Source organism: Amblyraja radiata, chromosome 17 (genome assembly GCF_010909765.2).
Source record: "Amblyraja radiata isolate CabotCenter1 chromosome 17, sAmbRad1.1.pri, whole genome shotgun sequence".
NCBI lineage: Eukaryota > Metazoa > Chordata > Chondrichthyes > Rajiformes > Rajidae > Amblyraja > Amblyraja radiata.
The window spans coordinates 50,123,020-50,150,216 of NC_045972.1; the positions used below are offsets into that span (position 1 = coordinate 50,123,020).

Genomic DNA, 27,197 nt, shown 5'->3' on the forward strand with positions numbered 1-27,197 from the left:
TCGCCCGGCCCCACCCCCACACTTCGGCCCCACCCCCATCGACAAGCCCCTCCCCACGGTCGCTCGGGCCTGTTGTGGCCAAAGATTATAGAGGAGCTCCTCTAGTACATTTGGTTGTGGCCCAGGTCGGGGGCCCGGGGCCCGGGGGCCGCCGCTATGCGGCTACAGCGGTTGTGGGCTTCGGTGCGCTGCGCCGTGCTGGGGATGGTGCACCTGCGGGCGCTGCCAGGTGAGGCCCGGACCCCCCGCCCGCTCCCAGCGCCGCCTCCCCCCCCCTTCCCTCTCACCCTCACCCTCACCCTCACCCTCACCCTCACCCTCACCCTCATCCTCACCCTCACCCTCACCCTCATCCTCATCCTCATCCTCACCCTCACCCTCACCCTCATCCTCACCCTCACCCTCATCCTCATCCTCATCCTCATCCTCACCCTCATCCTCATCCTCATCCTCATCCTCATCCTCACCCTCACCCTCACCCTCATCCTCACCCTCACCCTCACCCTCACCCTCATCCTCACCGTCATCCTCACCCTCATCCTCATCCTCATCCTCATCCTCACCCTCATCCTCACCCTCACCCTCATCCTCACCGTCATCCTCACCCTCATCCTCACCCTCATCCTCACCCTCACCCTCATCCTCATCCTCACCCTCATCCTCACCCTCACCCTCACCCTCACCCTCACCTTCACCCTCATCCTCACCCTCATCCTCACCGTCATCCTCACCCTCATCCTCATCCTCACCCTCATCCTCACCCTCACCCTCACCCTCATCCTCACCCTCACCCTCACCCTCATCCTCATCCTCATCCTCACCCTCACCCTCACCCTCACCCTCACCCTCATCCTCATCCTCACCCTCATCCTCACCCTCACCCTCTCCTCTCCCCCCCAGGGGCGCCGCGGCACAGCCTCTCCGTGCCCCAGATAGTGGAGAAGGCGTGCGAGGAGGCAGCCGTGTACATGGAGGCCGACATCGTGAGTAGCGGGGCCGCCATGGGGGGGGGGGGGGGGGGTGACAGATTATATCACAAAGATCGACACAAAATGCTGGAGTGACTCAGCGGGACAGGCAGCATCTGTGGAGAGAAGGAATGGGTGACCCTTCGTCAGAGTAGGGCGAGGGGTGACAGAATGTGTCAGTACAGGGGTTGGTGGCAGAAGGTGTCAATACAGAGCGGGGTGACAGATTATATCAGTGCAGGAAGGTGGGGTGGTAGAATATTTCAGTGTATGGTGGCAACTAAGACCTCAACGGTGGAACATAGAAAATGGGTGCAGGAGTAGGCCATTCGGCCCTTCGAGCCTGCACCGCCATTCAATATGATCATGAGTGATCATCCAACTCAGTATCCTGTACCTGCCTTCTCTCCATACCCTCTGATCCCTTTAGCCACAAGGGCCACATCTAACTCCCTCCCAGGGTCTGAAGAAGGGTTTCTGCCCGAAACGTTGCCTATTTCTTTCGCTCCATAGATGCTGCTGCACCCGCTGAGTTTCTCCAGCATTTTTGTGTACCTTTGATTTTCCAGCATCTGCAGTTCCTTCTTAAACATCCCTCTTAAATATAGCCAATTAACTTGCCTCAACTACCTTCTGTGGCAGAGAATTCCACAGATTCACCGCTCTCAGTGTGAAAAATGTTTTTCTCATCTCGGTCCTAAAAGACTTCCCCCTTATCCTTAAACTGTGACCCCTTGTTCTGGGTTTCCCCAACATCGGGAACAATCTTCCTGCATCTAGCCTGTCCAACCCCTTAAGAATTTTGTACGTTTCTATAAGATCCCCCCTCAATTTTCTAAATTCTAGCGAGTACAAGCTGAGTCTATCCAGTCTTTCTTCATATGAAAGTCCTGCCATCCCAGGAATCAGGCGGAGGACGATGGCTGACCTTAGTCACAATGGCTAGGAAGGTGGATGAAGGCTGCAGCAGAAAAGGGTCTCCGGTCGTCTTGGACTCCATGTCACTGGATCCTGACCCAGATCTGTCAACGACTGTGGGGTGGCTGTCTGTGCACCAGTCTCCCCACGTTAAACAAAGTCACGCACTGGCGTCCTCCATATAGGGAATAGCACCCTGGAGACACTCATGGTTAGCCACGACCGAAGGGGGTCTAAGAAGGTGGCAGATTGTTTTAGCGCAGGGGGGTGATGACAGAATGTATCAGTGCAGAGATAGGTGGTGACACTGACCACAGAGATAGGAACAATGAACTGCAAATGCTGGAGCTGGAGAAATCCAGCGGGTCAGGTAGCATCACTGGAGAACATGGATAGGTGACATTTCGTGCCGACACCCTTCATCAGACTGAAGAAGGGTCTCGACCTGAAATGTCACCCATTCCTTCTCCATAGAGATTGCTACCTGTCCCGCTGAGCTACTCTAGCATTTACAATTATACAATATACAATTTATTTATTGTCATTTGAACCTCTGCCACAGAAGGTAGTTGAGGCGAGTTCATTGGCTATATTTAAGAGGGAGTTAGATGTGGCCCTTGTGGCTAAAGGGATCAGGGGGTATGGAGAGTAGGGAGGTACGGGATTTGATTTGATTCAATTTATTGTCATTGCACTTTTCAGTGCAACGAAATGGTTTAGCCTGCAGTCATAACATAGAATAAATAACAAACACTCAACACAGTTTAAGTCCCAAAGTCATTGTCTCTTCCCTCCTTGCTCTCCCTCTGCGCGGAGGCAATCCAAGCCTCCGATGTTGTGACCCCGCTGGGTGATGGTGGGTAAGTCCCGCGGCTGAATCCGTGCTCCGCAAACGGGCCGGGGCGGTCGAAGCTGCCGAAGCTGCCGTCCTCCAGTCCAGCGGACGCAGCTGTAGTTGCGGGAGCTCCGGAAAACAGAACTCGAGCTCCCGAGGATGTCGTCCACTGGCCCACTGGCCGAGCCTCCGAGGCTCCAAAGTCGGGTCGGAAGTTGGGTCGCACCGCAACCACAGCCCCGAAGTCGGCCAGCCTCGTTGGTAAGTCCTGGCTCTGACTCCACAGCCTCGAGGTCGGTCGCAGTTGGAGGCCCCCAGCTTCGCGATAGGCCTCAGCGCAGACGGACACGGAGACGGGGGATACGGCAGGAAAGGTCGCATCCCCCCCGAAGGAAGTAAAAAAACATGTTACCCCCCCACACATACACAACTAAATAAACCGAAATAAACTGTAAAAACGGGACAAGAGAAAACAAAAAACAGAAAAGACAAACGGACTGCAGGCGAGCCGCAGCTGCAAGGCAGCGCCGCCACTTCCGGATGGATACAGAGTTGGATGATCAGCCATGATCATATCGAATGGCGGTGCAAGCTCGAAGGGCCGAATGGCCTACTCCTGCACCTAATTTCTATGTATCAAATGAAGTTCAAACGAAATTTGGTTTCTACAGTCGTACAACAAGAAAAGCACCAAGACACAAACCAACACAATTTACACAAACATCCATCACAGTGAATCTCCTCCTCACTGTGATGGAAGGGAAAGTCTTGTCTCTCCCCTTCTTCTCTTCCCCCGGCGGGCGATGGCAAGTCCGCGGCCGTTTAAGGCCGCGCCTGGGCGATGTAAGGCCCCACTCCGGGTCTTAATGTTGGAGCCCCCGGTGGGCAATGGCAAGTCCCGCAGCCATTAAAGCCGCGCCGGGCGATGTAAGGCCCCGCTCTGAGTCATTTTCAACCCCGCAACTCGGGCGGGAGAAGCTGCCGTTGCGGGAGCTCCGAAAAGCGGTCTCCCACCAGGGACCAGCGAACTCCCGATGTCACCGTCCACCGGACCTGCGACTGGAGCCTCCGAGCTCCGGAGTCGGGTCGCAGCCGTGCGTCACCACAGCTCTCCACGCTCCAAAGCCGGCCAGCCCCACGATGGTAAGTCCGCATGCTCTGCGACTGGAGCCGCCAGGTCCTTCCGGTTGGAGGCCGCTTCACGGTGCTAGGCACCAACGACAACGAAGACCCGACAGGGAAAAGGTCGGGTCACCCGTATAGGGAAGCGATTTAAAAGTTTCCCTCGCCCCCCCACATATACACAGCTAAAAACAATATTAAAACAACAAACTATACATTGAACAGGATGTATATTTTGTGTCTACCCTGACATAAGTTGTTTGGAGCTTTCCCGTCTAAAACCATTCAGTGAGACCATGGCTTATTTTTACCTTGTACTATCCCCATATAACCCTCAATTCTCTTCAGAGTTCAGAAATCTATTGATAAATTTTCAATTAACTCAACAGTTGAGAATTAACAGCCCACTTCATCTCAAGCCGACCACTTATTCTGAGTTTGTGACCACTGATTGTACACTCCAATGTTCAATGATACTCTATTGTCACATGTACCTAGGTACCCCTCTTGCATACTGTTCAGTAAAAAACTTACTACACATATACGTAATCATATTTAAGTATAAGAGTGTAGGAACTGTAGATTACACTGAGACAGTACACAAGATTCACCATGTTTTTGTCGCCATTTTACATGATTTAAGTAGAAAGTTGTTTAAAAAAAGCAGAATCTCATCTTTGCCATATAGGCCCGTTGTCCTGGCAGCGGCACTGTGTCAGTTCCAGTGATCGGCCTGGCCAGGCCATGTTGACAATGTCCTTCTCTGCAGAGATGCAGCCTGTCCCGCTGAGTTACTCCAGCATTTTATGTCTATCTTTGGTGTAAACCAGCATCTGCAGTTCCTTCCTACACAATTTATCTGCATCTACCCCAACTAACACTGCAAGAATCATTTGACTCATTTTGTGGTCGGTTTGCCTATCCACCCTGAAATCGAATAGACAATCCCATAAAGACCAAGATTAAATTAAAAATATTCATGCATATTATTTGTGAATCAGAATCAGGTTGCTGACCTGACAGCAAGGTGGTATTCTGTGCCCAGAGTAAATACCAGGCAACTGAATCATTCTGTCAACACCTAGCGAGCAGTCATGAACTACTGTCTCCCTCATTGGAGACCCTTGAATGGACATTACTAGCTTTACCTTGCACTAAACGTTATTCCCATTATCCTGTATCTGTACACAGTGAATGGCTCGATTGTAATCATGTTTTATCTTTCCACTGACTGGTTAGCACAGAACAAAAGCTTGACAATAAACTCAACTAACCTAAAATGAGAAACAGAATTAGGATTTGAAATTTTAAAAACTATTGATTCATAACTTCAGTGTTATTCTGCACTTAGAATAATCTCAGTGATTTAAGTAAACAATTGGTTAATTTAATAATTATATGATCAATATTATTTTCTGAAAAACCTTTAGGTTTAGGTTTGCCATTGTCACTTGTAACGAGGTACAGTGAAAAGATCAGATCAGATAATACTAAAGGTAAATACAATACAATACAATTCTGTCTATTGTCCTTAAATGAAGTTCAAACAAAATTTGTTTTCTGCAGTCATACAACAAGAAAAGAAACCAAGACACAACTAACACAATTTACACAAACATCCATCACAGTGAATCTCCCCCTCACTGTGATGGAAGGCAAAGTCTTGCCTCTACCCTGTTTTCAATTCTTTTCCCGATGTTAAAGCCCCCGGCGGGCGATGGCAAGTCCCGCGGCTGTTAAAGCCGCACCGGGCGATGTAAGGCCCCGCTCCGGGTCGTTTTCAACCCCGCAACTCGGGCGGGAGAAGTTGCCGTTGCGAGGGCTCCAAAAAGCCATCTCCCACCAGGGACCCGTGAGCTCCCGATGTCATCGTCCACCGGGCCTGCGGCTGGAGCCTGCAAAGTTCCGAAGTCGGGTCGCAGCCGTGCGCCACCACACCTCTCCACGCTCCGAAGCCGTCCAGCTCCACGATGGTGAGTCTGCAGGCTCCACGACTGGAGCCCCCAGGTCGTTCCGGTTGCAGGCCACTCCACGGTGTTAGGCCCCAATGACAACGGAGACCCGACAGAGAAAGGGTCGGGCCCCCGTACAGGTAAGAGATTTAAAAGTTTCCACCCCACACCCCGCCCCCTCACATATACACAGCTAAAAACAATATATAAACTACAACCAAACTATACACTCAACAATGTTTTTAAAGACAGACAGATTGCAGAGGCCGCTGCCGCGAGGCCCCGCCATCTCTAGACAATCAATTCAAACTCAGTATAATGGATAGAGCAATGTGCAAGATACAGAATATAGTCCTGAGCTTTCTTGGAGACAAAGGCCAATGTCCAAAATGGGATAGAAAGAAAAGCAATGTCATTACTTTTACAATTTTATGGACTAAGTCTGTACATTTTGCTAATTGAGGGATTGTGCTTGGGAATGGCAATACTCTGTTTAGTGGACAGCTTGTAAGAGAGGAATTCCCCTCTGCATTTGCATGTGTGACCATAAAGCACCATTATGTTCTAGAGATTGGAATTGGTTGATATGGTAAAGATGATCATGTTCAAATATATTTATTGATATATATTTCCTGGATCTGTCTGGTGTTCCAAAGGATGGATTGATTGTGGAGAACATGCACGACATTCCCTACAGTCCAAGAGTGGGTCCGGAGGTGACAGCGATCATGACCGCCATTTGTGTTGCAGTCAGACAGTCTTACCCCAGCCTTCCTCTCGGTGTCCAGATGCTCTCTGCAGCCAATCAACAAGCCATGGCCGTCGCACTGGCCACAGGTCTGTATATATGTGAACAATTCCATTCCCGAGCCCAGATCACCTGTTAAATGGAGCGCGTGCGTTTAGAAGTTAGAACAACCTCTGTTATCACAGGCACACAAGGGTCTTGAACATAAAACAAAATGCTGGAGTAACTCAGTGGGTCAGGCAGCATCTCTAGAGAACATTGGATAGGTGATGTTTCAGGTTGGGCCCCTTCAGTGGTCTGAAGAGGGATCCTGAGCCGAAACATTACCTATCCATGTTCTTCACAGATGCTGCCTGACCCGCTGAGTTATTCCAGCACACTGTGAAACGTCACCTATCCATGTTCTCCACAGATACTGCCTGACCTCCTGAGTTACTCCAGCACTCTGAAACGTCACCTATCCATGTTCTCCACAGATGCTGCCTGATCCAATGAGTTACTCCAGCACTCTGTGAAACATCACCAATCTCTGTTCTCCACAGATGCTGCCTGACCCGCTGAGTTACTCCAGCACTCTGTGTCTTTATTTGTGGTAGCAAATTATTTAAGTTTCAATGAAATCTCCTCTCATTCTTTGGTTGGTTTGTTTATCCACCCTGAAACCTAATAGAAATCTTATACCAGTGGCCCAGCGGTAGAGTTGCTGCCTTACAGCGAATGCAGCGCGGGAGACCCGGGTTCGATCCCGACCACGGGTGCTGTCTGTAGGGAGTTTGTACGTTCTCCCCGTGACCTGCTTGGGTTTTACCCGAGATATTCGGTTCCTCCCACACTCCAAAGACGTACAGGTTTGTAGGTTAATTGGCTTGGTAAATGTAAAACATGTTCCTAGTAGGTGTAGGATAGTTCCAGTACAGTCCGTGGTCTCTTCGGGAGTGATGGCCACAAGACAAGACTACACAAAAACAACAATTATATTAAAAATCTGCATGCGTAAGATTCATAAATCAAAAGCATCTTTTAAACATGGCAATTTTAACAAGCTGTAGTAATATCTTCCATTTTACTTGTCCAACCATGAAGTGACTTCTCTGTTCTCTAACAGCCACATATTTTCCTTGACTCACCAATCTGACATTAAAGTGTCTCTGGCAATGAGCCTGTCCAACTCCTTGAGTCCTACAACAGCTTAAATTCAGAAGAGAATTAACTAATGTGAAAGGGACAGTACCAGAGCACAGTGGCGCAGCAATAGAGTTACTGCCTTATAACACCAGAGACCTGGGTTCAAACTTGACTACAGCTGCTGCCTGTACAGAGTTTGTACGTTCTCCCTGTGACCACGTGGGATTTCTCAGGGTGCCCACATCCTCCCACATCGCAAAGACGTATAGGTTTGTAGGTTAAGTGTGTAGGGTAGAACTAGTGTACAGTGATCGATGGTCGCTGTGGACTCAATGAGCTGAAGGACCTGCTTCCATGCTGTATCCCTAAACTAAACTACACTAGACTCACCTGTACATCCAGCTATTTTTTCCTCCTATATAATTTCTCGTTTAGAGTATGTCTACTCTCAGGAATAAACAAATTGAACGTTCCATCTATTTCTTTCCTAGACGCTGATTTTATTCGGGCTGAAGGGTTTGTGTTCTCACAAATTTCAGATGAAGGGTTTCTAGATGCATGTGCTAGCGACCTGCTTAGATACCGCAAGCAAATAGGAGCTGAGAACATTCAAATCTTTGCTGACATTAAGAAAAAGCACAGGTACTGTTGATATCAGTCATTATTTCTACCCAGTAATTAGCATATTCAAAGCATTCAACAAGCTGCAGAAGTATTCTCCTTTGTTCCGATAAAGAGTGCTTGGCCTGAGAGAAGGCAGATACAGGATACCGAGTTGGATGATCAGCCATGATCATATTGAATGGCGGTGCAGGTTCAAAGCTCCGAATGGCCTACTCCTGCACCTATTTTCTATGTTTCTATTCTGAGGGGTAACATTTTCACACAAAGGGTGGTGGGTGTATGCATCGAGCTGCCAGAGGAGGTAGTTGAGGCTGGGACTATCCCAACCTTTAAGAAACAGTTAGACAGGTACATGGAGAGGACAGGTTTGGAGGGATATGGACCAAACGCAGCAGGTGGCTCAGGTGTAGCTAGGACGTGAGGGAATGTGGGGCCGAAGGGCCTGTTTCCACACTGTATCACTGACTCTATGACGTGCAATGTTTAGACAGCATCTGATTCCACAGATGATGCCTGATCTGTTGAGTGTTGCCAACATTTGCTGTTCTTTTGCATTTGTAGTAACTGGAGCCTGCCTGCGGCGACTTTTGCAGAGCTCCGGAACATAAAAGGCTCAACTACAACTTCCAACAACTTACCTGGATCAGAAAAACGGCAGAAATCGGTGCCGTTTCGGACAAGCTGCTTGAGCACCTCAAGGCTCTCGCAATTTCGCGATCTCCCGCAGCTGCGGGAGCCCCAGACTTTAAATTTTCCCACGCTGGCTGTGAAACTCCCGACCCGACTGAGGATCCCAGGTACGGTACCTGGAGACCCCGGGATGACCCCCAGAGCCGACGGGCTGGATCTTCCAGGAACAACGGAGCTGGAGCTGCCGACTTTGAGGGAACCCCCGTTCGTTACGGAGCTGGAGCTGCCGTCTGTGAGGGAATCCCCGTTCCAGCGCAGGTCCGCAGAAACAGCAGGTACAGCAATTACAGTACCTGGAAACAAAGGGGAAGCCTCCATTGTGTCCGGAAACGTGACCGACGGGCAGGACTTCAGGTCAGAATGAAGCGCAGGGGACTTCGGCCCCCTCTCCCTACTATCCTACTGGCCAACGTAGAGTCCCTTGAAAACAAAGTGGAGGACTTAAGGGCAAGGCTGCTTTATCAAAGGGAGCTGAGGGAATGCTCTGTGTTCTGTTTCACAGAGACATGGCTCACCCCCAGCTCCCCAGACTCAGTGGTCCAGCCTGAAGGGTTCTCCATCCACCATATGGACCGTACCCTGGCATCTGGAAAAGGGAGAGGAGGGGGCGTCTGCCTCATGGTCAACTCTGCGTGGTGCTCAGACGTGGCAGTCCTGTCCAACTCCTGCTCTCCACACCTCGATCATTTGGCGGTGAAGTGCCGTTCCTTCTACCTCCCAAGGGAATTCACCTCCATTATCCTGACCGCGGTCTACATCCCACCCCAGGCAGACGTCCGTCTGGCACTGGAGGAGCTGCACGCCGTGGTCAACAAACACCAGACGTCTTACCCCGAGGCATTTACCACCATTGCTGGGGACTTCAATAAGGCAAACCTAAAGAAATCACTCCCTAACTTCCACCAACATGTCTCCTGCTGCACCAGAGGACCTAACACCCTCGACCACTGCTACACCACCATCAAGAATGCCTATCGTTCTATCCCTCGCCCTCATTTCGGTAAATCCGACCATACCGCGGTGCTGCTTCTTCCTGCCTACATGCAGCAATTGAAGAGCGCACCCCCAGAAGTGAGGACAGCACAGAGCTGGTCGGGGGGGGGGGGGGGGGGGGGGGGCAGAGGAACAACTCCAGGACTGTTTGGAGTCTGTAGACTGGGCAATGTTCAAGGACTCGGCAACGGACTTGAACGAATACGCCACAGTCGTTACAGACTTCATAAAGAAATGTGTGGAGGACTGCATCCCTACAAAAACCTTCCGAGTGTTTCCCAATCAGAAACCTTGGATGAACTTTGAGATTCGCACTCTTCTGAAGTCCAGACACAGGGCATTCACTTCCAATGATACAGTGGCCTACATGAAGTCCAGATACGACCTTGGTACGGTCATAAAAAAGGCCAAAAGGGACTTCTGCTCCAAACTGGAGGATGAGACAGATGTTCGGCAGCTGTTGGCGGGGCCTGAATGCAATCACCTCCTACAAGGTGAAACCAGGAGGCAGCTCGAATGTCGGCGAAACATCACTCCCTGATGAGCTCAATGCGTTTTACGCACGCTTTGACAGGGAGAATACTGATGTGCCTTCCCGAGCCCCCATTCGCTGTCATGGTATTTCAGTTTCAGTCACAGAGGCCGACGTCAGGGAATCCTTCAGAGGGGTGAACCCCCGAAAAGCACCTGGACCTGATGGTATACCCGGTCGTGTTCTAAAAACCTGTGCAGACCAACTGGCTGGAGTTTTTACAGACATTTTCAACCTCTCACTTCTGAGGTCTGAGGTCCCCACCTGCTTTAAAAGGGCATCAATTATACCAGTGCCCAAGAAGAGTAAGGTGACGTGCCTCAATGACTATCGACCAGTGGCACTAACGCCGGTGGTGATGAAGTGCTTTGAGAGGTTGATCATGGAGCAAATCAACTCCTACCTCGACAAAAACCTGGACCCACTGCAGTTCGCTTACCACCACAACAGATCAACGGTGGATGCGATCTCGCTGGCCTTCCACTCCGCTCTGGACCACTTGGACAACAAAAACTCATATGTCAGGCTGTTATTCATTGATTACAGCTCGGCATTTAATAAAATCATCCCCTCCAAGCTGGTTACCAAACTCGCAGAACTGGGTCTCTGTGCATCCCTCTGCAATTGGATCCTCGACTTCCTCATTCACAGACCACAGTCTGTCCGTATTGGTGGAAATGTGTCAGCCTCAATAACAATCAGTACGGGAGCACCTCAAGTCTGCATGCTCAGCCCCCTGCTGTACTCACTCTATACCCATGACTGCGTAGCCAATCACAGTGCGAACTCCATCATCAAGTTCGCTGACGACACCACTGTTGTGGGGCGTATCACTGATGGGGATGAGTCAGAGTATAGAAGAGAGATCGAGCAATTGTTCATATGGTGCCAGCGCAATAACCTGGCCCTCAACACCAGCAAAACCAAGGAACTGATTGTGGACTTTGGAAGGAGTAGGAGGGGGACCCACAGCCCCATTTATATCAACGGGTCGATGGTTGAAAGGGTCAAGAGCTTCAAATTCCTGGGCGTGCACATCTCTGAAGATCTTTCCTGGTCCGAGAACACTAATGCAATAATCAAGAAAGCTCATCAGCGCCTCTACTTCCTGAGAAGATTACGGAGAGTCGGTTTGTCAAGGAAGACTCTCTAACTTCTACAGGTGCACAGTAGAGCATGCTGACCGGTTGCATCGTGGCTTGGTTCGGCAACTTGAGCGCCCTGGAGAGGAATAGACTACAAAAAGTAGTAAACACTGCCCAGTCCATCATCGGCTCTGACCTTCCTTCCATCGAGGGGATTTATCGCAGTCGCTGCCTCAAAAAGGCTGGCAGTATCATCAAAGACCCACACCATCCTGGCCACACACTCATCTCCCTGCTACCTTCAGGTAGAAGGTACAGGAGCCTGAAGACTGCAACAACCAGGTTCAGGAATAGCTACTTCCCCACAGCCATCAGGCTATTAAACTTGGCTCGGACAAAACTCTGATTATTAATAACCCATTTTCTGTTATTTGCACTTTATCAGTTTATTTATTCATGTGTGTATATATTTATATTATGGTATATGGACACACTTATCTGTTCTGTAGTAAATGCCTACTATGTTCTGTGTGCTGAAGCAAAGCAAGAATTTCATTGTCCTATACAAGGACACATGACAATAAACTCACCTGAACTTGAACTTGAGATGTTGGATTTTCCATTTTCCTGAGCGTTGCTCAGTGGGAATCCATTCCCTGGAGACACAAGGAACTTCAAGTGCTGGATTCTAGATCAAAACACAAAGTGCTGGAGGAACTTAGCGGGTCAGGCAGCATCTGGGGAGGGAATAAACAGACAGCATTTTTCGGGTTGGGTCTGATGAAAGGTCCTGACTCAAAACACCATCTGTGTATGGGAAGGAACAGCATATGCTGGTTTAAACCGAAGAGAGACACAAAAAGCTGGAGTAACTCAGCGGGACAGGCAGCATCTCTGGAGAGAAGGAATGGATGACGTTTTTGGTCGAGAAATGTCATCTATCCATTCCCTCCACAGATGCTGCCCGAGCCGCTAATTTCCTCCTGCACTTTGTGTTTTATTCAAGAATGTTTCCATCTTTCATCCCCATCCACATGAAACCTATTTCCCTGCTGACCAGTCTCCCGTCTCTAGAGCTGCTGAAGGTCTGCCAATACACTCATGTCTCCACTTTAAAGTCCTCACTCTTGTCTTTAAATTGCTACCTGGTCTTGTTCCTCCATAACTGAAAAACACAAGCATGTCAGTGTTAAAACATGTCTGCTGCTGAAATCATGCATTTAGTTTGACTGGTTTGTTTCCAGCTCACACGCCCTGACTGCAGACGTTAGTATAGCAGAGACCGGTAGGGCTGCTGAATTCTTCCTGGCTGACGGAGTCATAGTGACCGGAATAGCCACGGGGCAGGAGACTGATCCTGCACAGCTGAAAGGTACGTGCATCCTTTAAACCGAAGATAGAAAACAAAAAGCTGGAGTAACTCAGCGGGACAGGCAGCAGTGTTCAAAAGGGAACTGCAGATGCTGGAATATCGAAGGTACACAAAATTGCTGGGGAAACTCAGCGGGTGCAGCAGCATCTATGGAGCGAAGGAAATAGGCGACGTTTCGGGCCGAAACCCTTCTTCAGACTGATAGGGGGCATCTCTGGATCGAGGGAATGGGTGACATTTCAGGTTGAGACCCTACTTTTGAAGAAGGGACTCAACCCGAAACGTCATCCATTCCTTCTCTCCAGAGATGCTGCCTGTCCCGCTGAGTTACTCCAGCTATTAGTGTCTATTTGCAGTTCCTTCCTACACTCTATGACTCCAAGTCTATCATTGTTTGTATATTCTTTGTATATTCTTATGCTGAGAGAATGGAGCGCCTGGCCTTGTATACTATGGAATTTAGGATGAGGGGGATCTTATTGAAACATATGAGATTATTAAGGGTTTAGACACGCTAGAGGCAGGAAACATGTTCCCGATGTTGGGGGAGTCCAGAACCAGGGGCTACAGTTTAAGAATAAGGGGTAAGCCATTTAGAACGGAGATGAGGAAACACTTTTTCACACAGAGAGTTGTGAGTTTGTGGAATTCTCTGCCTCAGAGGGCGGTGGAGGCCGGTTCTCTGGAAACTTTCAAGAGAGAGCTAGATAGGGCACTTAAAGATAGCGGAGTCGGGTTATGGGGAGAAGGCAGGAACGGGGTACTGATTGTGAATGATCTGCCATGATCACATTGGATGGCGGTGCTGGCTCGAAGGGCCGTATGGCCTACTCATGCACCTATTGTCTAGTGTCTATTAGTTTGGTTTAAACTAACATCTGCAGTTCCTCCCAACACATGGAACTGCAGATGCTGGTTTATACTGAAGGTAATCACAAAGTGCTGGAGTAACTTAGCAGGTCAGGCAACATCTCCGGAGAAATGTAATAGCTGATGTTTCGGGACAGAAGCCTTCTTCAGACCCAATCTTACAGTCTTACATAGAACCTGATAATGTGATTGTAGCTGGTTTCTTGGTTTAGTTTAGTTTAGAGATACATCGTAGAAACGGACCCATCGGCCCACTGAGTCTATACCAATCATTCATCACCTGTTCACTAGTTCTATGTTATCCCACTTCCGTATCCTACACACAAGGGGAAATTTCCACAGGGCCAATTAACCTACAATCCCGCACGTCTCTGGAATGTGGGAGGATACCGGAGCACCCAGAGGAAACCCACGCGGTCACAGAGAGAACGTGCAAACTCCATACAGACAGCACCCATGGTCAGGATCGAACCATGGTCTCCAGTGCTATGAGGCAATGTGAAGGGTAATCGTTAGTAGGTGTGGACACATTGCGCCGAAGGGCCTGTTTCCATGCTGTATCTCTAAACTAAATGATTTGGCTGTATTATGCTATTTCTTTCGTTTAGTTTGGCCCACCGAGTCCGTGTGAACTAGTGATCCCCGCACATTAGCACTATCCTACACACACTCAGAACAATTTACATTTATACCAACCCAATTAACCTATAAACCTGGTCTTTGGAGTGTGGGGGGAAACCGAAGATCTCGGAGAAACCCCCACGGTCATGGGGAGAACGTGCAAACTCCGTACAGACAGCACCCGTAGTCAGGATGGAACCAGGGTCTCTGGTGTTGTGAGGCAGCAACTCTACCGCTGCGCCACCGAGCCGCCACGTTAAAGTTGAAAAGTTTATTTTCAAGTTCTTAGTCCTCTCTAAAACGAGGCATTTGATATTGTAACATTTATTAGTGTTAATATTATACATGAGCATCCTCTATTCTGTGCAGAGGTTAAAGAAGCTTTGAAGATTCCCGTGTTGGTTGGCTCAGGTGTGAGCTATGAAAACATGGAGCAGTACATGGCTGCAGACGGCTTCATCATTGGTTCACATTTTAAGAAAGCAGGATATTGGGCCAATGAACTGGACACTGAACGAATAAAGAAATTCATGTCCAAAATACACCAACTGAGGAAATGAAAAGCAAATCTCCTCCGACAGCCCGACAGCAGTTTGTTGAAGCAACATCGAGATTGCTCCTGTACCTCGACTAAACTAACTTCATTTTAATGCTGCCACAATCAGTATTCATCCTTCACTGTGTTCTCATCGTCTGTATTAATTTCAATGAGTTTGACTTGAATGCATGAAGATTTAAATCACTTGTATATTTTCCTTTGATTCTAAAATGGGATTTACTTGAACTCTGAAATAAATAAAAACTATTGAAATAAATATGTCACTGAATATTCAGAACAAAGCATGGTATATTAGTGCGGCTCGGTGGCGCAGCGGTAGAGTTGCTGCCTCACAGCGCCAGAGACCCGGGTTCCATCCTGACTACGGGTGCTGTCTGTACGGATTTTGTACGTTCTCCCCGTGGGTTTTCTCCGGGTGCTCCGGTTTCCTCCCACATTCCAAAGACATGCAGGTTTATGACAATAGGTGCAGGAGTAGGCCATTCGGCCCTTCGTGCCAGCACCGCCATTCAATGTGATCATGGCTGATCATCCCCAATCAGTACCCCGTTCCTGCCTTCTCCCCATATCCCCTGACTCCGCTATTTTCAAGAGCTCTCTCTTGAAAGTTTGTAGGTGAATTGGCTCTGTTGTAAATGTACATTGTCCCTGTGTGTACGATAGTGTTAGTGTGCGGGGATCGCAGGGGGAAAGACACAGAATTTGGGCAGACTGGCATTGAACAGCCAGAATACATTCTCCAGTTGCAGCGTCCGATCCCTGCAAAAAAAAAGACCAACCAGATATACAGGGTAGACAAAAATCCTGGAGAAACTCAGCGGGTGAGGCAGCATCTATGGGGAGAAGGAATAGGCGACGTTTCGGGTTGAGACCCTTCTTCAGACTGATCAGTTTCTCCAGCATTTTTGTCCAACTTTGATTTTTCCAGCATCTGCAGTTCTTTTTTAACCAAATATACAGAGACTGATTTCTTATTGTGACAAACATTGGAGAAATGCGTGGACGAGGATGTTTATAGCGTTGGGACGTTCTCCTTATAGAATCTGAAGAAGGGTCTCGACCCGAAATGTCACCCATTCCTTCTCTCCTGAGATGCTGCCTGTCCCACTGAGTTACTCCAGCTTTTTGTGTCTATCTTTGGTTTAAACTAGCATCTGCAGTTCCTTTCTCCACCATTCCTGACATTCCCTACCATTCAAGTGTGCAGGGATCGCTGGTCAGTGCGGACACGGTGGGCCGAAAGGCCTGTTTCTGCACTGTATCTGTAAACTAAACTAAACCAAACCAAACCAAAATAGACACTAAAAGCTGGGGTAACTCAGCGGGACAGGCAGAATCTCTGAACAGAAGGAATCGTTGACGTTTTGAGTCGAGACTCTAAAGTAGGGTCTCAACTCGAAACGCCACCCATTCCTTCTCTCCAGAGATGCTGCCTGTCCCGCTGGGTCACTCCAGCTTTTTGTGTGTATCGTCGGTTTAAACTGGCATCTGCAGTTCCTTCTTACACAAAAGTAAACTAAAGCGCAGATGCTGGTTTACACCGAAGAAAGACACAAAATGCTGGTGTAACACTGCAGGACAGGCAGCATTTCTGGAGAGAAGGAATGACTAACTGAGTGACATACTCCTCCGCTGCCTATTAGACAGGCGTGTATCACCTTCTGTATGAATCCCACATGGACATTTGCAGTGAAGGCAGTGGGTGATGTCGCACAGATCACATTCTAACTGGATCATCACATTCTCAAATGACCTTTACAAACAGCTGTGTGGAACGACACTGCACATGTTAACAGCATTATCCAACACACATTCAATGTGCAGAGGAAGTACAATTCTAAGAAGGAATGTAACATCTAGTCGTGATAAAATATTTTAGGTCCAAACAGATGGATTTTTGACCTCACAAACAAAATAAATATGGCAACAAATGAAATTGGACAAAATAAATATTTCAACATTGTTTTTCTTCTCAGAGTGTACCTGGATATATATATATATATCTCTATCTATCTGTCTCTCTGTCTCTCTGTGTTAGTGGGTGTATGTCAGATTCGGCCTTTGATTCCTTGGTCCGCCAAAACCACACGCTGAAACTCCGTGATTTCTTCCATTTCGCTAGCTAATTCACTTTTACATTCACTCATGCACTCCTCAAAACATTTGGACATTTTTATGTACACATTTTTTTAAATAAAATCCTCCATCCCTCCCCCCCCCCCCCCCAACTAACTAATTTTGTCACCCAACATAACTCAGTACTCGGGGTCTGAAGTGCTCTGCTCGAAAAACGCCGAGATTTTCCCCTACCGCTGGTGCCCGGCCCGGCTCTGTCACGCTGCCTCAAACCAAACATCGTATGTTCAACCGCTGCTTTTCGCCCGAGGGTTGTGCAGCGGGGGAACAGCCAGCATGACGGAGCCGGCGTGTCAGAAGCGCCGAGGATGCGAGGCCTCACAGTCTCTGATGGGGCTGCGTTCACAGACTTTACCGTCAGCGGCACGGACACCTTCGGATCCAGCAGCAGAGTGGCCCCGTTAATGCATTCATTCCACAGTGAGTTCAGTTCGGTAACAACTGATAAAGCTGATCTGGCTCAGTACGTTCAAGTGGACTTGCGGTCTCACAGACATCTGTTGACTACGGACAAAACACACTTTTAATCAGCCAACCTGAACAGGAAGACAATATTTGAGCCAATTAACAGTAAGATAATGAGGGAGGTTTGTACACCGCCCCCCCCCCCCACCTTCTGTGTCAAATGCTTGCCCCGCAACTCTCCTTTCAACTTTGTCCCTCTCACCTTAAAGCTGTGCCCTCTGGTCTTTGACATTTCTATCCTGGTAAAAAGGTTCTGACTGTCTACCCTATCTATGCCTCTCATCGTGTGTGGGGTAATGTGCTGTCAGGGGTGGTAGTGGAGGCAGATACGATAGTGGTGTTTAAGAGGCTTTTGGCTAGGCACATGGATACGTGGAGAATGGAGGGATATGGATCACGTGCAGGCAGAGGAGATTAGTTTAACTTGGCGTCATGTTCAGCACGGACTTTGTGGGCCGAAGTTGTCTCACCTCAACCCCTGACCAGAAACGTGGACTGGTTTCTCTTTCCACCGATGCTGCCTGACCGACTGAGTTCTTCCAGTACTTCTGACTTAGTTTCAGACGCGAGCAGTTTAATTTTCTCCCTGACCTCTTTAACTCTCTCCTTTAAGATTAAAGTCTCAATTTAAAGACAAGCCATCAAAAGCATAACGGGAATACAAGGAACTGCAGATGAAATGTAAGAAGGAACTGCAGATGCTGGTTTACACTGACGATTAACACAAAATGCTGGAGTAACTCAGCGGGACAGGCAGCATCTCTGGAGAGAAGGAATGGGTGACATTTCTGGTCGAAACTTGTCCAGCTGACGTGACTCCAGGCTGCAACGTGGGACAGGGTGATTTTCCAGACCAGAGCTGTGAACAATAACTAGATTATCTCTGGGGATTAGCCTCGCGACTCTGATTCACATGATCTTTGTCGTCGCTCACTGGGGCCCGGGCGGGAACCAGGAGGTCATTGTAATCACAAGGCTGGAGACTGGGTGAGTCTAGAGTGCAGGGCGCTTCTACAGTGGCTAGTGTCATGTGTGTGTGTGTGTGTGGGGGAGAGAGAGAGTGGAGCGAGCAAAGTTCATATCTTTGGGAGAGAGAGGGAAGGGGCGGGATAGAGAGAAGGAAGGGGAGGAGTATAGTGCGTATCAAAGATCTTATAGGATCTCTGGTGCGTATGTACAGAGAGCGCAGACCAAAGATCCTATAGCAGAGCTCCGCTATAGGATCTTTGGCGCAGACGGCGGAACCCCGGCCTGTGAATGTGAGGGAGAGAGAGACTGCCGGTGTTTGTGTCAGTTTAAGGTACAGAGTGTCTGGTGCGGTGTGTGGGTTCCAGTGTGTGTGGGTGGGTCCCAGTGTGGTGCGGGGGTCCCAGTGTGTGTGTGGGGGTCCCAGTGTGTGGGGGTCCCAGTGTGTGTGTGGGGGTTCCAGTTTGTGTGGGTCCCAGTGTGTGTGTGTGGGGGTCCCAGTGTGTGTGTAGGGGTCCCAGTGTGTGTGTGGGGGTCCCAGTGTGTGTGTGGGGGTCCCAGTGTGTGTGTGGGGGTCCCAGTGTGTGTGTGGGGGTCCCAGTGTGTGTGTGGGTGTCCCAGTGTGTGTGTGGGGGGTCCCAGTGTGTGTGTGTGGGTCCCAGTGTGTGTGTGTGGGTCCCAGTGTGTGTGTGGGGGTCCCAGTGTGTGTGTGGGGGTCCCAGTGTGTGTGGGGGGGGGGGTCCCAGTGTGGTGCGGGGGTCCCAGTGTGTGTGTGGGGGTCCCAGTGTGTGTGTGGGGGTTCCAGTTTGTGTGGGTCCCAGTGTGTGTGGGTCCCAGTGTGTGTGTGTGGGGGTCCCAGTGTGTGTGTGGGGGTCCCAGTGTGTGTGTGTGGGGGTCCCAGTGTGTGTGTGTGGGGGTCCCAGTGTGTGTGTGGGGGTCCCTGTGTGTGTGTGGGGGTCCCAGTGTGTGTGTGGGGGTCCCAGTGTGTGTGTGGGGGTCCCAGTGTGTGTGTGGGGGTCCCAGTGTGTGGTGGGGGGTGGTCCCAGTGTGTGGGGGGTCTCCAGGTCGGGCCCGCACCTGAACATTACCTGGTGCGACCCAGAACCGCGGGTAATGTTCCCGCCGCGGTGCTCACTCACCCCCTGATCATAGACAATAGGTGCAGGAGTAGAGCACCGCCATCCAATATGATCATGGCTGATCATCCAGAATCAGTTCCCCGTTCCTGCTTTCTCCCCATATCCCTTGAGTCCAGGACAAGGGGTCACAGCTTAAGGATAAGGGGGAAATCCTTTAAAACCGAGATGAGAAGAACTTTTTTCACACAGAGAGTGGTGAATCTCTGGAACTCTCTGCCACAGAGGGTAGTCGAGGCCAGTTCATTGGCTATATTTAAGAGGGAGTTAGATGTGGCCCTTGTGGCTAAGGGGATCAGAGGGTACGGAGAGAAGGCAGGTACGGGATACTGAGTTGGATGATCAGCCATGATCATATTGAATGGCGGTGCAGGCTCGAAGGGCCGAATGGCCTACTCCTGCACCTAATTTCTATGTTTCTATGATTCCTTTAGCCCCAAGAGCTAAATCTAACTCTCTCTTGAAAACATCCAGTGAATTGGCCTCCACTGCCTTCTGTGGCAGAGAATTCCACAGATTCACAACTTTCTGGGTGAAAATGTTTTTCCTCTTCTCAGTCCTAAATGGCCTATCGCTTTTTTTTTAAACTGTGACCCCTGGTTCTGGACTCCCCCAACATGGGGAACATGTGCAAGGCGCCTGATTATGAATGGGTGTAACCACATTCTGGGAAATAGATAATGGGAATGAAATTTATGTCAATAAAAGTTAACTCTTCCCCCTGTGAACATCAACCGTCTCAACTTTTCCCACTCCCCTTACCTACTCTAATCTCCCCCCCTCCGAAACTCCTTCTCTCCAGAGATGCTGCCTGGCCTGTTGAGTTACTCCAGCATTTTGTGTCTAAAAGCCTGGTCATTGTCAGTAATATCGAGGGCAAAGTGCATGTTTAAGGGCCTGTCCCACTTTCACCACCTAATTCACGACATCTGCCGAGTTTGCCCTTGACTCATACTTGCAGCATGGTCGTCATGAGGTCGTGGGTAGGTCGTAGCAGGCCATGATGCTCGTCGTGGGTACTCGTGGCATCATGAATGTCGCGACCTGATGATAAACGTCCACGAGTGAAAAAGGTCGTGAAAGTGGAGCAGCTAGGCTTGTACACTCTGGAGTTTAGAAGGATGAGAGGATATCTCATTGAAACATATAAGATTGTTAAGGGTTTGCACACGCTAGAGGCAGGAAACATGTTCCCGATGTTGGGGGAGTCCAGAACCAGGGGCCACAGTTTAAGAATAAGGAGTAAGCCATTTAGAACGGAGACAAGGAAACACTTTTTCTCACAGAGAGTTGTGAGTCTGTGGAATTCTCTGCCTCAGAGGGCGGTGGAGGCAGGTTCTCTGGATGCTTTCAAGAGAGAGCTAGATAGGGCTCCTAGAAATAGCGGAGTCAGGGGATATGGGGAGAAGGCAGGAACAGGGTACTGATTGGGGATGATCAGCCATGATCACATTGAATGGCGGTGCTGGCTCGAAGGGTTAAATGGCCTACTCCTGCACCTATTTTCTATTGACAGCCCTTTATTGTTCTAATAACATTTCCATTTTAAAGGTACACTACAGTCAGAACAATTAAAAACATGACATATATAGTAAAAACATGACATACATGGTAAGTACCAGACTGATTCCTGGGATGGCAGGACTTTCATATGAAGAAAGACTGGATAGACTCGGCTTGTACACGCTAGAATTCAGAAGATTGAGGGGGGATCTTATGGAAACTTACAAAATTCTTAAGGTGTTGGACAGGCTAGATGCAGGAAGATTATTCCCGATGTTGGGGAAGTCTAGAACTAGGGGTCACAGTTTAAGGATAAGAGGGAAGTCTTTTAGGACCGAGATGAGAAAATCATTTTTTACACAGATAGTGGTGAATCTGTGGAATTCTCTGCCACAGAAGGTAGTTGAGGCCAGTTCATTGGCTATATTTAAGAGGGAGTTAGATGTGGCCCTTATGGCTAAAGGGATCAGGGGGTATGGAGAGAAGGCAGGTACAGGATACTGAGTTGGATGATCAGCCATGATCATATCGAATGGCGGTGCAGGCTCGAAGGGCCGAATGGTCCACTCCTGCACCTATTTTCTATGTTTCTATGTAAAAACACGAAACATTGTAGACAATTAAAAATAAAACATTATAATTTAAACATGTGAAAATCAAACACCAGAATAAAAAGAAGGAAAGGAGAGATTTGAAAGGGTACATAGAACAACTGAAAGAAAGATTTGAGATGTGTGGAGCAAGCTTATTTACAGAGTGGTGGATACCGGGAATGCCCTGCCAGGGACCTCTGTACCGCTAATATCCTCTAACTCTTTAATATAAACTCTGCTTGGTAGCAATTTGAATCTAAAACATCTAGTTCTATTCTTCTTCTTGCGTATGGCGTGCACAGCCTAAAGTTGTAGGTCAACTTGTTCTACTTGATAGACAATAGGTGCACGAGTAGGCCACTCGGCCTTTCGAGCCAGCACCGCCATTCAATGTGATCATGGCTGATCATCCACAATCAGTACCCCGTTCCTGCCTTCTCTCCATATCCCTTGACTCCGCTATCTTTAAGAGCCCTATCTAGCTCTCTCTTGAAGTATCCAGAGAACCGGCCTCCACCGCCCTCTGAGGCAGAGAATTCCATCTTTTGTTTGTGCACGTCGGGTTGATTGCATTAGTCGAAACAGGGTGAAGGTTGTATTCTCCCACCCCATCTACCGGTAGTTCTATTGAAAATAATTCATTGTCACAAAATATTCACCACTAGCCTCGGTGGTAGGATTGGAGGTTGGAGCGGTCTATAAATGATTTGCCATTCCAAGGCATTGTTGGTGTTGTGATGAGCAGTTGCAGCGGGTGAACAGTAATGTTGGGTTTGTCAACCCTGCAGTTGGGCGAGATGCCGGTGGACATTCAGGGGATGATGCACTTGGTGCAGCACATCTCTGAGGTGGAGAAGATGCACGTAGCCATTAAGAACTCTGCCAGAGGAGCGCTGTTAGCCGGAGTCGTCGCCTTTGCCGGTGGCCTGGTGGGAGGCCCGCCCGGGATCGCAGTCGGTAAGTTTAGTCTGGAGATACAGCATGGAAACGGGCCATTCGGCCCAGCGAGTCCATGCCGACCAACAATCGCCCGTTCACACTGGTTCTATGTTATCTCACTCCTCACACAAACGTCACCTCTCCACGTCCTCCACAGGTTCTGGTCTGGTTTCACTCTCGTCCTGCTGAATTTCACAGTCTGCATAACTCGTTATCACCTTCCACACAGCCAACAATGAACCATTGTGGGCTCCACCTACATCTCCTTGACCTTCCTTGCTGCCTTTGATTTGACCTTTTGCATATCTTTCATTCATTCGTTTCATGTACCTTTTCATATCTCTCGTTTCCCTCTCCCTTGACTCACACTTTGAAGAAGGGTCTCGACTCAAAACGTCACCTATTCTATTTCTCCAGAGACGCTGCCTGACCCGCTGAGTTACTCCAGATTTTGTTCTATGCTCTATAATTACACACTATCCTTATTGGTACGAGTACTATTGATCCTCCGTCGTCAATGGATTTAAATCCTAGAACTCCAGAGTATGGACCCAAAACATTGACCATGCCTTTCGCTCCACAGATGCTGCCTGACCCACTGAGTTTCACCAGCTGTTTAAAAAGGAACTGCAGAGGCTGGAAAATCGAAGGTAGACAAAAATGCTGGAGAAACTCAGCAGGTGAGGCAGCATCTATGGAGCGAAGGAAATAGGCAAAGTTTCGGGTCGAGACCCTTCTTCAGACTGAAGAAGCGTCTCAACTCGAAACGTTGCCTATTTTCTTCGCTCCACAGATGCTGAGTTACACCAGCGGCTTGTTTTTGCTCCAGATTCCAGATGTATTTTGTGTCACCACAGTAGTTGGGCAGCTTGTTGAAAGAGACATTGCTGGGCCCATTCACCTCCTCCTGTTAACGACCTAATTGTGTTAGTAAGTTCTCGTGTGTACACCAGCGGCTTGTTTTTGCTCCAGATTCCAGATGTATTTTGTGTCACCACAGTAGTTGGGCAGCTTGTGGAAAGAGACATTACTGGGTCCATTCACCTCCTCCTGTTAACGACTGTGTTAGTAAGTTCTCGTGTGTACATCAGCTAATCATGAGATACCTGCTATGTCACTTCCCTGGCTCTTTGGATCTTTAGTCAAGGGACCTTGGACTGCTGGAACAGAGTCATAGAGTTATCCAGCACGGAAACAGGCCCTTCTGCCCAACTCATCCACACTGACCAAGATGCCCCATCTACGCTAGTCCCATCTACCCGCTTTTGGCCCATATCCCTCTAAACCTTTCCTAACCATGTAGCTGTCCAAGTGTCTTATACATGTTGTTCTAGTCCCTGCCCCAACTACCTCCCCTGGCAGCTCGTTCCATACACCCACCGCCCTTTGTGAGGAAACATTTGCTGCTTCAGGTTCATATTAAATCTTCCACCTCTCATCTTAAACCGATCCCCTCTGGTTCATGCTTCCCCAACTCTGGGTAAAAGACTGGAGAATGTAGAAGACCGTAGACAAATGTCAAACAGTCCCTTCGGCCCACCGAGTCCGTGCCGACCAGCGATCCCCGCACACTAACACTATCCTACACACACTGGGGACAATTTACAATGACACCAAGCCGATTAACCTACAAGCCTGCACATCTTTGGAGTGTGGGAAGAAACCGGAGCACCCAGAGAAAACCCACGCAGGTCACGGGGAGAACGTACAAACTCCGTACAGACAGCACCCGGAGTCAGGATGAAACCCAGATCCCTGGTGCTGTGAGGCAGCAACTCTACCGCTGCGCCACCCTGCTTCCCTGCCTCCAAATTATGCATTGTAAAGATAGAAACTAAATGCTCTTCCCTCTCCTTTGCTTTCCCCAGGGGGTGCGTTCGGTGGTCTGTTGGGGGCGTGGATGACCAGCGGACAATTTAAACCAGTGCCGCAGATCCTGATGGAGCTGCCACCAAACCAACAGCTGATGCTTTCTAATGACGTGAACAACATTATCCAGAACCTGGACTGGACCGATGTTGTCCAGCTGACATCGTTAGTGATGGGAAACGCTGTCCTGAAGCAGCAGGTCGTGGCAGCAATCTGTAGTTTCTTCATGAATCAACTCAATGCAGAGGTACAATATCAGGACTGAGACCAACTTGTACTTCAAATATGGATTGCATTGCGTGGATAGGTCCATGGTGTGTTGCCGACTGAATCAAGGATCTGTAGAGAATGCTAGCTCGATTATTCTGCTGCAATTTTGAGCACTTCTGCTGTTTTCAATATTGGGGTCATTTGGTGGCGTGTGTGGCTCCAAGTCCAATATTCAGCACCGTTGATTTAAATGGAACTGAACAATAAGTTAAGTATTGAACTGGTGGCCAATGCAATATTGTCCATCATAGCCACATCCAGGATCAATAACCACCCCAATATATCAGCTTCTGGATTCATTGTATTTATTTTAATTGGTCAGTTGCCTTCTCTTGCCTTTTGATTTGTTGATCGTTAATGAATTGGAAATGGACTGGGTTCACAAGAAGGGAACGATCTGCTGAAGCGTTCAGGAAACTCAAGGAGAACTGGTTCTATTTTTAAAAGGCTTGTTAATAATCTTTTAATTAATGTGGCGAAACTTGATAAAGATGGTACTTGGAGTGATAATTTAAAACTATGCTTTGTAGTTACTGGGAATGTAATACCTCACCAACCAGACATCTCACTGAAGCTGGTGGAAGGAGACGGTACACTAGATTCTGAAGATAGATCAAAATGCTGGAGTAACTCAGGGGGACAGGCAGCATCTCCGGAGATATATATCTTCTTCTTGTGTATGGCATGCATAGCCTAAAGTTGTAAGCCAACTTGTTCTATTTGATCTTGTTTGTGCACATTGGTATATATATATATATATATATATAGTACTCTGGATAACCTAACATAAATTACAAAAACATAGACAATAACATTGCAAAGTCAAAAGTAATGCCATGCCCGCAAGTGAATATAGTTTGGAGCCTATTTGGAGGTGATGTTGTATTGGGATGAACATTGCAAGTGGTAGATGATGAGCTGCTGATATAACGAGTGGTTTTTTAGAGTTGCGATCAACTGTTGAAGATTTCATCACAGCCTCAACTTCTGCTTTATCGATGGTGGGAAGGAGGTGAGGAGTCAGGAGATGACCAGTTTCAAGAATACTTGACTCGGCTCTTGTGACCACAGTTTCTTTGTGACTGATCCAGTTAGATAGTTTCTGAGTGTTCTGTTCCGATGTAGGAAGTGTTGGCAGTGATGATGCCACTAATGTTTAGACAAGGTGGTCATCTCGGACACACTGGGACATGGGCATTGCCTGGAATATTTGATTGTTTGAAAGGTAGTAATTGTAGTAGTAGTAGTAGTAGTAAGAGTAGTGGAAGTAGTAGTACTAGTACTAGTAATAGTAGTAGTAGTAGTAATAGTATTAGCAGTAATAGTAGTAGTAGTAGTAGTATATATTTTATTTTGCACATGTAAAACACAAAGTTAAAAACAAAGCAAAAAATCAATGAAATGAACAATAAATCTAGACACAACTCATTATATAACTTCTCATAAACATCACAAATTAAATCTTATGTTTGAAAAGGAGTAGGAGGAAGTATACTTATTTATTCCAACTGCTTCTCCGCTACTCCTCAATTAATTCACAAACTTTATCTCATCTACATATATATATATAAATACACAAATATATACATACATGTATCCATACATAAGCCACATACATACACATATACACGCACCCATACATACATGCGTACAGTTAATAAACAATTATCTAAATTCTATGTACAAGGCGAATATCCCACTGTGTCAATAAACTAAACTTATCCGTCATCACGGCCCCTTCCTCATTCTTAAACCTCTGGAAAATATTTTTTTTGCACTTCTTCTTAAACTGAGTAATGTCTGTGCTTTGCTTGAGTTCCACATCCAACTCATTCCACAACTCTACCCCACAGCTTGAAACACACAAACATTTCATAGTTGTGCAAACACAAAGTTTCTTTAAATTAAACTTTCTTCTCAAATTATAACCACCCTCCCTGGTAAAGAACATTGAATGTATATTACCTGGTCGTAAATTATTTCTTGCTTTATACATTATTTGTGCTATACATTCAATTCTAGTAGATCCATAAACTTCAAGGCGTTTGACTTTAAAATCGGAGAGTTGGTGAGCTCATGAAAGCCTACATTATTAACTATCCTAGGTGGACAAAAATGCTGGAGAATCTCAGCAGGTGAGGCAGCATCTATGGAGCGAAGGAATAGGTGATGTTTCGGATCTCGACCCGAAACGTCACCTATTCCTTCATCAGTCTGAAGAAGGGTTTCCACCCGAAACATCACCTATTCCTTCGTTCCATAGATGCTGCCTCGCCCTCTGAGTTTCTCCAGCATTTTTGTCTACC

General features: G+C 48.0%; 2 protein-coding genes across 3 annotated transcripts; both read left to right on the top strand.

The window, feature by feature from the left end:
• The first annotated feature begins 55 nt into the window (after positions 1-55).
• On the top strand, positions 56-15,282 carry LOC116982904 (uncharacterized protein F13E9.13, mitochondrial-like). The gene is made up of 6 exons (XM_033036459.1): positions 56-229; positions 901-983; positions 6,452-6,632; positions 8,160-8,310; positions 12,837-12,964; positions 14,825-15,282. The coding sequence occupies exons 1-6, from the start codon at positions 157-159 to the stop codon at positions 15,013-15,015; spliced, it is 807 nt and encodes a 268-aa protein (XP_032892350.1). The 5' UTR covers positions 56-156; the 3' UTR covers positions 15,016-15,282.
• A 3,141-nt stretch (positions 15,283-18,423) lies between these two features.
• LOC116982905 (protein C19orf12 homolog) lies at positions 18,424-25,903 on the top strand. 2 transcript variants are annotated; one of them, XM_033036461.1, is made up of 3 exons: positions 18,424-18,602; positions 22,602-22,770; positions 24,621-25,903. In XM_033036461.1, the coding sequence occupies exons 2-3, from the start codon at positions 22,611-22,613 to the stop codon at positions 24,884-24,886; spliced, it is 426 nt and encodes a 141-aa protein (XP_032892352.1). In that variant the 5' UTR covers positions 18,424-18,602; positions 22,602-22,610; the 3' UTR covers positions 24,887-25,903. The 2 variants fall into 2 exon arrangements, with proteins under 2 accessions (XP_032892352.1, XP_032892351.1); XM_033036460.1 differs by lacking the exon at positions 18,424-18,602 and adding an exon at positions 18,778-18,915.
• Positions 25,904-27,197: the final 1,294 nt, after the last annotated feature.